This window comes from Salvelinus fontinalis, chromosome 15 (genome assembly GCF_029448725.1).
Source record: "Salvelinus fontinalis isolate EN_2023a chromosome 15, ASM2944872v1, whole genome shotgun sequence".
In the NCBI taxonomy this organism is placed as follows: Eukaryota; Metazoa; Chordata; class Actinopteri; order Salmoniformes; family Salmonidae; genus Salvelinus; species Salvelinus fontinalis.
This window is the reverse complement of record NC_074679.1, coordinates 5554664-5566773: the sequence shown is the minus strand read 5'-3', so window position 1 is coordinate 5566773 and position 12110 is coordinate 5554664. Positions and strand designations below refer to the sequence as shown.

Here is a 12110-nt window from a genome sequence, read left to right as displayed (position 1 = left end):
TAGTAGGTGCCAGGCGCACCGTTTTTTGTCAAGTGCTGCAACGCTGCTGGGGTTTTTCACGCTCAACAGTTTCCCCGTGTGTATCAAGAATAGTCCACCGCGCAAAGGACATCCAGCCATCTTGACACACCTGTGGGAAGCATTGGAGTCAACATGGGCCAGCATCCCTGTGGAACACTTTCGACACCTTGTAGTGTCCATGCCCCCGATGATTTGAGGCTGTTCTGAGGACAAAAGGGGGGGAGGGGTGCAACTCAATATTACGACGGTGTTCCTGTTTGGTATCCTCAGTGTAGAGCTGCTGAACAGCACTGAGAAACTGGTGATCTGTCTCCCTAACCCCGACTTTAACTTCTAACCTCTAACTTTAACCTCTAACCCTAACTTTAACCTCTAACCCTAACTTTAACCTCTAACCCTAACCCCGACTTTAACCTCTAACCCTAACTTTAACCTCTAACCCTAACCCCGACTTTAACTTCTAACCCTAACTTTAACCTCTAACCCTAACTTTAACCTCTAACCCTAACTTTAACCTCTAACCCTAACTTTAACATCTAACCTCGACTTTAACCTCTAACCCTAACTTTAACCTCTATCCTCGACTTTAACCTCTAACCCCGACTTTAACCCCCAACTTTAACCTCCAACCCTAACTTTAACCTCTATCCTCGACTTTAACCTCTAACCCCGACTTTAACCCCCAACCCTAACCCCAACTTAACCTCCAACCCCGACTTTAACCCCCAACCCTAAACCCAACTTTAACCTCCAACCCTAACTTTAAACTCTAACCTCGACTTTAACCTCTAACCCCGACTTTAACCCCCAACCCTAACCCCAACTTTAACCTCCAACCCCAACTTTAACCTCCAACCCCAACTCTAACTTGAACCTCCAACCCTAACTTTAACCTCTAACCTCGACTTTAACCTCCAACTCCAACTCTAACTTGAACCTCCAAACCTAACCCCCCAACTCCAACCCTAACTTTAACCTCCAACCCTAACTAACCCTAACCCCCAACCCTAACCGTAACTCTAAACCCCCAACTCTAACTTTCACCCTCAGGAGAGTAGGCGTCTGGAAATGGAGCTGCTGGACAGCACTGAGAAACTGGTAGAGGCAGAAAACCAGGTCAGCAAACTGCAGAGGAACCTGGATAACATCCTGAAGGAAAAGGTGAAACACCATTTTCTTCCACAGTATCAATGTATTAACTTTCAGACAAAACAAAAGTCTAAAAGGCTATAGCGTCTTCTGACCAGCAATACGTAATAATACGTAATAATCCACATTAATACGTAATAATACGTAATAATCCACATTAATACGTAATAATCCACATTAATACGTAATAATATTTAATAATCCACATTAATCTAATTTCATATTTATATATATAACATATATTTATATATATATATACATATATATATATACATATATAAGTGCTATATACTGCTGTGTTCATCACCAATAATCTGGAGAGATTCATTACTGGCTAATTGCTATACAGGTACTTCTACACCTGCATTGCTTGCTGTTTTGGGGGTTTTAGGCTGGGTTTCTGTACAGCACTTTGTGATATCAGCTGATGTAAGAAGGGCTATATAAAATACATTTGATTTGATATATGAATGAGAATCTATCTAAAGTATCTGTCCCTAAGAAACTCCCCTTGGTGTTGGTTCTGTTTGGCTCAGTTTGGGGATCTGGACCTGGGCAACGCTGAGTTCTTCCTACAGGAGGAGAGTCTCAGACGGCTACGCAGTAGCTATGAGGAACAGTGTCGGGTGAGAACGCTTACTGAGAAACACACACATCAAATCGAATTCGTCACATGCTTGGTTTAACAACAGGTGTACACTTAAACAGTGAAATGCTGAGTTACGGGTCCTTTTCCAACAATGCAGGTAAAGATTTATTTTATTTTTTTATGAAATGGGAAATAGTGACGAGGAATAAATACACTGTGAATAATGAGTAAAAATAATATGTCTATCAGGGAGTACCTGTACCGAGTCAATGTGCAGGGGTACGAGGTAATAACATGGCTATATACAAGGAGTACCAGTACTGAGTCAATGTGCAGGGGTACGAGGTAATAACATGGCTATATACATGGAGTACCTGTACCGAGTCAATGTGCAGGGGTACCAGGTAATAACATGGCTATATACATGGAGTACCGGTACAGAGTCAATGTGCAGGAGTACGAGGTAATAACATGGCTATATACAAGGAGTACCAGTACTGAGTCAATGTGCAGGCGTACGAGGTAATTGAGGTAGCTAAGTACATATAGGTAGGGTTACTAGGCAACAGGATAGATACTGTACCAACATTGTATGTGGTGAATATGTGTGTGTTTTGGGGTGTCAGTTTGTGTGTGGGGGGGGGGGGGGGGGGTAGAATCCAGTGTGTGTGTGTGTGTGTGTGTGTGTGTGCATAGAGTCAGTGCATAGAGTCAGTGCAAGAGTTAGTGCAAAAACAACACACACACACACGGTGCAGTGCCAGGTAATAGTTCTCACTGGAACAAATCAAATCAATCCAACTAACTGTAGCCACGCGTTAACTGTTTCGGACAGAGTGCACTTCCAAAGATAAATGACCTGTTTTAGATACTAATCTTTCTGTTTTGATTTGTGGTGAATGTGACAGGAGCTTCAGGATCGCATCGATGAGCTTCAAGCAGAGCTGCAGGAGTACCACAACCTGGGACGCACCTCTCAGCTCTGTCTCAAACCCTCTCTCTCTGAGGACCTGGAGAGTAAGAGTCCTGGCATGGAGTCAGACCCAGGTACATACAAATTATTTAATCAAATGGATTTTATAAAGCCCTTTTCATATCATCAGTTTTCACAAAGGGCTTTACAGATACCCCCGCCTAAAACTCCAACGAGTTTTACAGATACCCCGCCTAAAACTCCAACAGGCTTTAGAGATACCCTGCCTAAAACTCCAACAAGCTCTACAGATACCCTGCCTAAAACTCCAACAAGCTCTACAGATACCCTGCCTAAAACTCCAACGAGCTTTACAGATACCCCCGCCTAAAACTCCAACAAGCTTTACAGATACCCCGCCTAAAACTCCAACGAGCTTTACAGATACCCTGCCTAAAACTCCAACAAGCTCTACAGATACCCCGCCTAAAACTCCCAACGAGCTTTAGAGATACCCTGCCTAAAACTCCAACGAGCTTTACAGATACCCTGCCTAAAACTCCAACTAGCTTTACAGATACCCTGCCTAAAACTCCAACGAGCTTTACAGATACCCTGCCTAAAACTCCAACAAGCTTTACAGATACCCTGCCTAAAACTCCAACAAGCTCTACAGATACCCCACCTAAAACTCCCAACGAGCTTTACAGATACCCTGCCTAAAACTCCCAACGAGCTTTAGAGATACCCTGCCTAAAACTCCAACGAGCTTTAGAGATACCCCGCCTAAAACTCCAACAAGCTCTACAGATACCCTGCCTAAAACTCCCAACGAGCTTTACAGATACCCCCGCCTAAAACTCCAACGAGCTTTACAGATACCCTGCCTAAAACTCCAACTAGCTTTACAGATACCCTGCCTAAAACTCCAACGAGCTTTACAGATACCCTGCCTAAAACTCCAACAAGCTTTACAGATACCCCGCCTAAAACTCCCAACGAGCTTTACAGATACCCTGCCTAAAACTCCAACAAGCTCTACAGATACCCCACCTAAAACTCCCAACGAGCTTTACAGATACCCTGCCTAAAACTCCCAACGAGCTTTAGAGATACCCTGCCTAAAACTCCCAACGAGCTTTACAGATACCCTGCCTAAAACTCCCAACGAGCTTTAGAGATACCCTGCCTAAAACTCCCAACGAGCTTTACAGATACCCCATCTAAAACTCCAACGGGCTTTACAGATACCCCATCTAAAACTCCAACGGGCAATGCGGAGGCAGAAATAGAGCACAACATAGGTTCCATCCCAAACGTCAGCCCCATAGGCCCTGGTGGTAAGTAGCACTGTAAGAAGGAATATAATATAGTCACTGTCATATCTTCATGCCCATATCCCATCCTCATCCAATATAGTGTTTAGGGGGGTTCTGTTTGAGCAAGGCAAGATGGAGAATCCATAATCTTGATCACGTAATGAATATTTATTTGGGATGCAAGGTGATATGTAGATCAGTGATTCTGTCCAGTCAAATGCAATGTAATTCCCATAGTCTGTTCTCGACTTGGGGACTGTGACGAGACCTCTGGTGGTGCTGTGATTCTGCTTCTAAATTGGCTAGTCTTTGGTGTTTTTAGGCTGGTAAATCTGTAAAGCACTTTGTGACAACTGCTGATATTTTAAAAAAGGGGCTTTATAAAATAAAATGTGATTGATTTGAGTGTCTCCAGGTCTAGGCTCAGAAGAGGGCCAGCCGTTGTTCAACATGAGCCTGGAGGCCGAGATGATGCTGGAGCAGCTTAAAGAGAAGCACCTCTTAGAGATGAATGACCTACAGGCACAGCTGGAGAGCAAGGTGACAGATTCATATCTAGCAGTGTTTCAACCGTATTCCTAAACCATGTCATGTTTACCTTCTCAGAGATTTGATGTAGCTAGATGGGGCAGTCTCACTCCTTTCGTATTGTTTGTGATTTTAGATTGGACCGTAGTAGTAGTAGTAGTAGTAGTAGTAGAAGACAAGGATGATAGTGGGAGGTAGAGTCATTGGGCTGTGGGTCGGAGTCAAACCCATGCTGACTATGGCATAGATGGGTGCCGAGGACAGCGGCTCTAACCGTTGGACCACACTATGCCGTGTTTTTTTGTCCCAGAGACGGATCTGATTTATCAACATTTCATTTCCCCCGTTGTCATTGCAGGTGAGTGAGTTTGACCAGAAGGTGGAGGAGCAGAAAGCCGACCTGGAGGCCCAGAAGGTAGCCTTGTCCCTGCAGTACCTGGAGGAGATCCAGGTGTGTGTACATGTATGATTATTTATTTTGCTAGTACAGTTTATAACACACTGTAAATTAAATCTTTGAGTCATGAATACACTGTTTTTATAAGGTCATATGAACTGGGCATCCTGAAGATACAATATACTTTAATAACAAAATCAATAATTCCAGGCACTACGAGGGGAGATGTCCATCATCCAGAACCGAGCCCTGGAGCTCCAGGCCCAACTAGAGAATGCTGAGGAGGAGCGAGCCGGTCTAGAGCAGAGACAGGCTGGGGTGAAGGAGGAGCTGGAGCACCAGGAGGAAGAGGTGAGTGGCTCAGTTGGTAAAGTTATGGAGCTAAAAATGCCAGGTTCGTGGGTTCGATTCCCCCTCAGCCATATACAGTTGAAGTCGGAAGTTTACATACACTTAGGTTGGAGTCATTAAAACTCATTTTTCAACCACTCCACAAATTTCTTGTTAACAAACTATAGTTTTGGCAAGTCGGTTAGGACATCTACTTTGTGCATGACACAAGTCATTTTTCCAAGATTTTTGTTGACAGACAGATTATTTTACTTATAATTCACTGTATCACAATTCCATTGGGTCAGAAGTTTACATACACTAAATTGACTGTGCCTTAAAACAGCTTGGGAAATTCCAGAAAATTATGTAATAGCTTTAGAAGCTTCTGATAGGCTAATTGAAATAATTTGAGTCAATAGGAGTCTTTGCTTGAGTCTTTGCTTGACATCATGGAAAAATCAAGTGAAATCAGCCAATACCCCTGAAAAAATAAATGTAGACCTCCACAAGTCTGGTTCATCCATGGGAGCAATTTCCAAATGCCTGAAGGTACCACGTTCATCTGTACAAACAATAGTACGCAAGTATAAACACCATGGGACCATGCAGCCGTCAAACTGCTCAGGAAGGAGACGCGTTCTGTCCACTAGAGATTAACGTACTTTGGTGTGAAAAGTGCAAATCAATCCCAGAACAACAGCAAATGACCTTGTGAAGATGCTGGAGAAAACAGGTATAAAAGTATCTATATCCACAGTAAAACGAATCCTATATCGATTGAATGGCCGCTCAGCGAGGAAGAAACCACTGCTCCAAAACCGCCATAAAAAATCCAGACTACGTTTTGCAACTGCACATGGGGACAAATATCGTACTTTTTGGAGAAATGTCCTTTGATCTGATGAAACAAAAATAGAACTGTTTGGCCATAATGACCATTGTCATGTTTGGAGGAAAAAGGGGGAGGATTGCAAGCCGAAGAACACCATCCCAACCGTGAAGCACGGGGGTGGCAGCATCATGTTGTGTGGGTGCTTTGCTGCAGGAGGGACTGGTGCACTTCACAAAATAGATGGCATCATGAGGAAAGAGGAAAAGTATGTGGATATATTGAAGCAACATCTCAAGACATCAGTTAGGAAGTTAAAGCTTGGTGGCAAATGGGTCTTCCAAATGGACAATGACCCCAAGCATACTTCCAAAGTTGTGGCAAAATGGCTTAAGGACAACAAAGTCAAGGTATTGGAGTGGCCATCACAAAGCCTTGACCTCAATCCTATAGAATTTTTTTGGGGCAGAACTGAAAAAGTGTGTGCGAACAAGGAGGCCTACAAACCTGACTCAGTTACACCAGCTCTGTCAGGAGGAATAGTCCAAAATTCACCCAACTTCTTGTGGGAAGCTTGTGGAAGGCTACCCAAAACGTTTGACCCAAGTTAAACAATTTAAAGGCAATGCTACCAAATACTAATTGAGTGTATGTAAACTTCTGACCTACTGGAAATGTGATGAAAGAAATAAAATCTGAAATAAATCATTCTCTCTACTATTATTCTGACATTTCACATTCTTAAAATAAAGTGGTGATCCTAACTGACCTAAGAGAGGGAATTTTTACTAGGATTAAATGTCAGGAATTGTGAAAAACTGAGTTTAAATGTATTTGGCAAACAGGCTGACTACGCATGTGCGAGCGTTGCAAAATACATTTTGAAATCTATATTATTCAATTATTGCACCCACACTGCTCACGCGCGCCAAGGAGCGTCTGCGTTGCCAATGGCTAAAATAGAAGTCAGTTCTATTTCTGACGCAGATCGCACTGCAAGTCCTGCCTCTCCCATCTCCTCATTGGTTTATAGAAGCAGGTACCCACGTGCCATCTCCTCATTGGTTATACCCACGTAGGTGACTGAAAGGCGAATGAGGTCGTGGCGGTAATGCACCTAATTTATGAAAGTTGCCAATCGCAATATTAAGTCAAGAGAAGAAAAAGCCTAGAATGAGGAGAGATGACTAGAAACGATTCACTTGACCGTTTTATGTGTGGATTAATTGTCGGAGTAGAGGACCAAGTGCATTTCAGGTAAATAAACAACTCAATGTTTATATCCCAGGACAAATTAGCTAGTGACTGCAAGCTAGCTAAATAGGACAAATTATCTAGCAACTGCAAGCTAGCTATCTAGCTAAATTGCCATAAATGTTTAATGCTTTTCGACCTGTCCCCAAATTAATGTAATTGGTTCAGAGTTTGTTTTGATATTTTAACTTGCGTTTGGTGTGGGGGGGGGACAAAATAACTGTATGTTCTATGGTGTGGGGGGGGGGGACAAAATAACTATGTTCTATGGTGCACGCGCGCAGACAGTTTGGGTTCCGTGTAAGGTGTATGTAAACTTCCAACTTCAACTGTAATTATTCCCCAGGTTGTCGCTGTAAATGAGAATGTGTTCTCAGTCAACGTACCTGGTTAAAAAAATAAGTGTTAATATACAAATATTTATTATTCTATTAGGTGAGCAGCCTGAGACAGGAGCTCCTGGAGTCCCGCATCCAGGTTTCAGACCTGGAGGAGCAGCTGAAAGTCCAACAAGCGAAGGCTGAGTTGGGCCTGGACACAGAGATGCAGGAGCTGAGGAAACTTCACGCCTTGGAACTCAACAAGCTGGACGTGCAGCACGACAACATCCTTCAGGTCAGGCTGGAAGAAGAGAAGGGGAAGCTACAGGAGGAGCTGGAGAAGGTGGAGAGGAAACTGTTAGAGGAGTGGGAGAGGGAGAAGAGGGAGTTACAGCAGAGCCACGAGGAGGCAATGAAGGCTAGGATAGAGGAGGTGAGTTTGAAGTTCCAGGCAGAGCGAGAGGAGCTAGAGATGCGACTCACGGAGGAGTGGGAGAGGGAGAAGGCTCAGCTGGATGAGCAGAGTAACGAGTCGCTCCAGACCGTGTTAGAGGAGGAGATGTTACGTCTAGTCAAGGAGCAGGACGGTAGGGAGATACGGCTCACTGAGCAGTGGGAGCTGGAACAAGTTCAGCTCAAGGAGTGTCTGGAGGAGACTCTCCTCACCCGTTTGGCGGAGGAGAAGCTGAAGCAGCAGGAGCAGCAGGAGGAGGTGGAGAGGAGGCTCAGGGAGGATTGGGACAGGGAGAGACTCCAGCTGGAGGAGGACTATGAGGGCATGCTCCAGGAGCAGCTGCAGGAGGACAGGGAGAGGCTTGCGGGGGAGAAGGAGGAGGTGGAGAAGAGGCTGGAGCAGATGATGGAGGAGGAGAAGGAGCGCCTGGAGGAGGCCCACAGACAGGCTGTGCAGGAACTGAGTGCCAAACACAGCGAGGAGAGGGAACAGCTCAGCGGTCTGCTGGATAAACTGCGAGAGGATATCGCTGAGGAAAGGTAAGACAGCTTAACTGTTATGAAATCAGCGTAAGATTTCTGTCCTTAAATGGTCCCAGCATTGTCCATGAAAACCTTAATCATATTTACTTAATGTAATGAACCACTTGACAATTGTAACTACAGCTATGCTATGGAAGTAGATTTAGGTGAGTATTTCTGAGGGTGTGGGAACTGTGGTCCATAACTCTTGCTGATTAACCATGTACAGGAAAGAACTAGAGAGCCACTTTTCCCAGAAAATCAGGGAGGTGGAGGCCCGGTTCTCAGGCGACCAGGACGCCGTCGCAGAGCGCTTCCAAACCGACGTTTCCAACTTGGAGAAGCACTATCAGAGCGAGCTGAAGGCACTCACCGACAACCACGCCGAGCAGAAAACCAAATGGGATGCGGAAATGGAGGAAGCCCTTCAGAAAGCTGAAGAGCAGAGGAGAGTTCTGCAGGAAACCAGAGAACAAGAGCGAGAGACCATCACCCAGGACCTAGTGAAAGAGAGGGAGCTGCTAGAGAGTGTCCGTAAGGAAGAGATGGACGCGTTGGTCGCAAAGAACCAGGAACTCCAAAAGGAGCTGGAGAGTTTCATCAGTTTAGCCCAGACCAAAGAGATTGAGCTGAGTAGGCAGCTGAATGATCTTCACAATAGGCTGCAGGAGAATCTGGACACCAAAGACGAGCTTCTGGCCAAGTCTGAGAAGAAAGCCCAGGAGATCGAGCTTCTGCTGAACCAGGCAGTGGAGGACTTCAAGCAGGAGAGGGCAGAACTTCAGGGAAACCTTTCTGAATTAGAGGTGAGGCACTCCTTGGCTGAGAAGCAGCTTGAGGAGATGAGTGAGCTGCTCTCAGAACATGATAACCAGAAGTTGAAGATTGAAGAACTGGAGAAGTTCCTGAGACAGTCGGCGGTGGACTTTCAGTTTGAGAGGCTGGAGCTGCAAGAGAACATCTCAGACCTGGAACTGAAGCTGAAGGAGAGTCGTCCTTCCTCTGACCTGCAGGACAATGAGAAAGGAGAGCTTCTGGTCGAGAGAGACCAGCTTAGTATTAGAATTCAGGAAATCGAGAACGAGCTCAACCAACTTCTAGACTCTGCAGACAAAACAGGGGGCAAAGAAATGGAAGAATCAAATGAAGTAAATGTAGCACCACTGGGAGAGGAACATATAGAGGCTGCAGCTCTTGAAGAACAAGTATGTTCAGAAAACATTACCGTTAGTGATGAGACATGTGACAATGTTGTTCCAGAGGACTGTGAAGGCCTTGACGTAGAATATGTATTCCCTATGGAGCAGGGACCAAATGACGAAGTTGAGATTATTACCGAATCACCTCATGAGATGGAGATTTCTGAGAACATCATTGCAGAAGTTTGCGATCAAGAAATAACTGTTACCTCAGACAACCTGAATGTTTTAGTAGCGGCATCTGAACAAGGACAAGATGATGTGGAGATGATACCTGAAACTCCAAATAGGTTAGAGGAATGTCCTGAAGACACCATAACTCTTCATCTTGATGGGGATGATGAAACTACTGTGGACGATGGCCAAGACCCAGTGGTTGAATCTGTCGCCGTTGAGGAGCAAGCACAAGATGACAACGCTAGTGAGGGAAGGATGAATGCTGAAACTTCTGAAGACATTGAGGTATGCCCTGAAAACATTATCAGTGTTGAGGCATGCAATGGTGAAGTCGCTGCTATTCCAGAAGAATGCCAAGACCTTGTTGAGGAATCCCAATCGTCTGAATGCCAATGTCAGGCTGAGGCCAACATGGACGAAGACACTAACAATGACATTGTAGCATTGTCTATTCCAGAGGAGCAACCTCAAAGTGATGACATTGATGGAGATGTCTGTCCCTCTGAGATGAAGTGTGAAGACTCCTCCCCTGCTAAGATTGGACAGAATGATGCTAGTGTACAAGAAACTGTTTTCGATGATAAGCCTGAAGGGGAGGAACTTCAAGATGATCTGTTTAATGAAGAAGTGGAGAGTTATGTGTCTCTGGTTGTCTCTTCAGCCCTAGAGGAGATAGGTCATGACACTGACGATACCAAAGTGACTTGTCTTTTCGAGGAAACTCAAGATCTAGAGAAAAAGCCTGTGGAACTGATTCCTCGGTCAGAAGCAGTGAAGGATCGAGATGCCTATATCCATGAGATCCTGGAGCTCCATGAGCAAGTCAGCCAGTTGGAGAGCGAGGCCAGTCTTCTGGCTCAGCTACAGAGCCAGTATGACACGGCCACAGAGGAGAACCTGGCGCTACAGCAGAAGATCTCCGAGCTTCAGCAGAAGACGGATGCACTAGAGAGTCTTTCAGCAGAAAACGATCCGCGAGCTGTAGAGAAAAACGGTACCCTCAAAGCTCAGGCCAACGAGATCAAGGTGACGTCTTCGGATGTGACCTCGCTTCAGATCCGATACGAGGAGTGCGTCTGTGAAAACGCCAAGCTGGAGGAACAGAACTGTCGGCTGGAGAAGAGAGTCGTGGGCCTCGAGAGCAAAATGCACATCATCCAAGACTTCCAAGATCAACAAGTAGCGTTGGTGGACGAGATCACCAGGATGAGAGAGGAGAATTGTAAGCTGACCGAGCTAGTCAGCGAATTAGAGAGGCAGGATGAGATTCTCATGGCTCTGCAGCTGGAGGCCGAGTCCGAGGAAGACGCCACCACAGAACAAGAACAAGAGTCCTTCCTGGACCTGAACTCCCAACTGGAGGCTAAGATACAGGTGGTGTCGGAGCTGGAGGACTGCTGCACGGAGTTCGAGAAGCAGAACGGAAAGCTCCGCAGAGCCCTAACGGACCTGCAGGACAAGTCGCTGAAGATGCATGAGAAGATGCAGACCCATAGGTAACTTGGAGATGTATGATCCCAGTTACCAACCCTTTGCACCTGCTGCTTTCTCAATCCCATCCCTGCTGCAATATTGTGCTTGGCTTATTAATGCAACTCCCTCTAGCACCAGAAGTAGTGCTGTCATTGGCTAATGCAACTTCCCGGTGGCACTAGATGTAGTGCTGTCATTGGCTAACGCAACTTCCCGGTGGCACTAGATGTAGTGCTGTCATTGGCTAACGCAACTTTCCGTGGCACTAGATGTAGTGCTGTCATTGGCTTATTAATGTAACTTCCTGTAGCATTGCTGTGACGTCTATGTTCTGAAGTAGATCTGTGACGTTCAATTCTCTTGTAATTCATATTTGTAGTTCAGAAAGTGGCATGTGAAGCAACAGCTATAATAACAGGCCATGTTGTGGCCATGCCACTGTACAATCCCACCCTGTTCCTATACAACACCCTTTGTGAAAACTGTCCTGTCCTGTCATTGGTGCCATGTTGTTTGTGGACTATTAGAGCACGTTTATCCTTGATGTTTTCTGCTTTTGAACACCTCAATTAATGATTCAGTTAACTTTATATACTTCATTGACTCTGCCGTTAACAACATTTTAACAAACTCT

The 12110-nt window shown here is 45.2% G+C and overlaps 1 protein-coding gene across 5 annotated transcripts in view; it reads left to right on the top strand.

The window, feature by feature from the left end:
• Window positions 1-12110, top strand: part of nin (ninein (GSK3B interacting protein)) — a 77601-nt gene that overhangs the window by 46315 nt on the left and 19176 nt on the right. For 4 of the 5 annotated variants that reach the window (XM_055862528.1, XM_055862527.1, XM_055862525.1 and 1 more), the window contains exons 12-19: window positions 1072-1182; window positions 1707-1796; window positions 2668-2806; window positions 4407-4531; window positions 4878-4970; window positions 5127-5267; window positions 7768-8645; window positions 8857-11499. In XM_055862528.1, the coding sequence (XP_055718503.1) occupies window positions 1072-1182; window positions 1707-1796; window positions 2668-2806; window positions 4407-4531; window positions 4878-4970; window positions 5127-5267; window positions 7768-8645; window positions 8857-11499 (4220 nt within the window). The remainder of the gene's footprint in view (window positions 1-1071; window positions 1183-1706; window positions 1797-2667; window positions 2807-4406; window positions 4532-4877; window positions 4971-5126; window positions 5268-7767; window positions 8646-8856; window positions 11500-12110) is intronic. The other variant, XM_055862529.1, reaches the window with a different exon arrangement.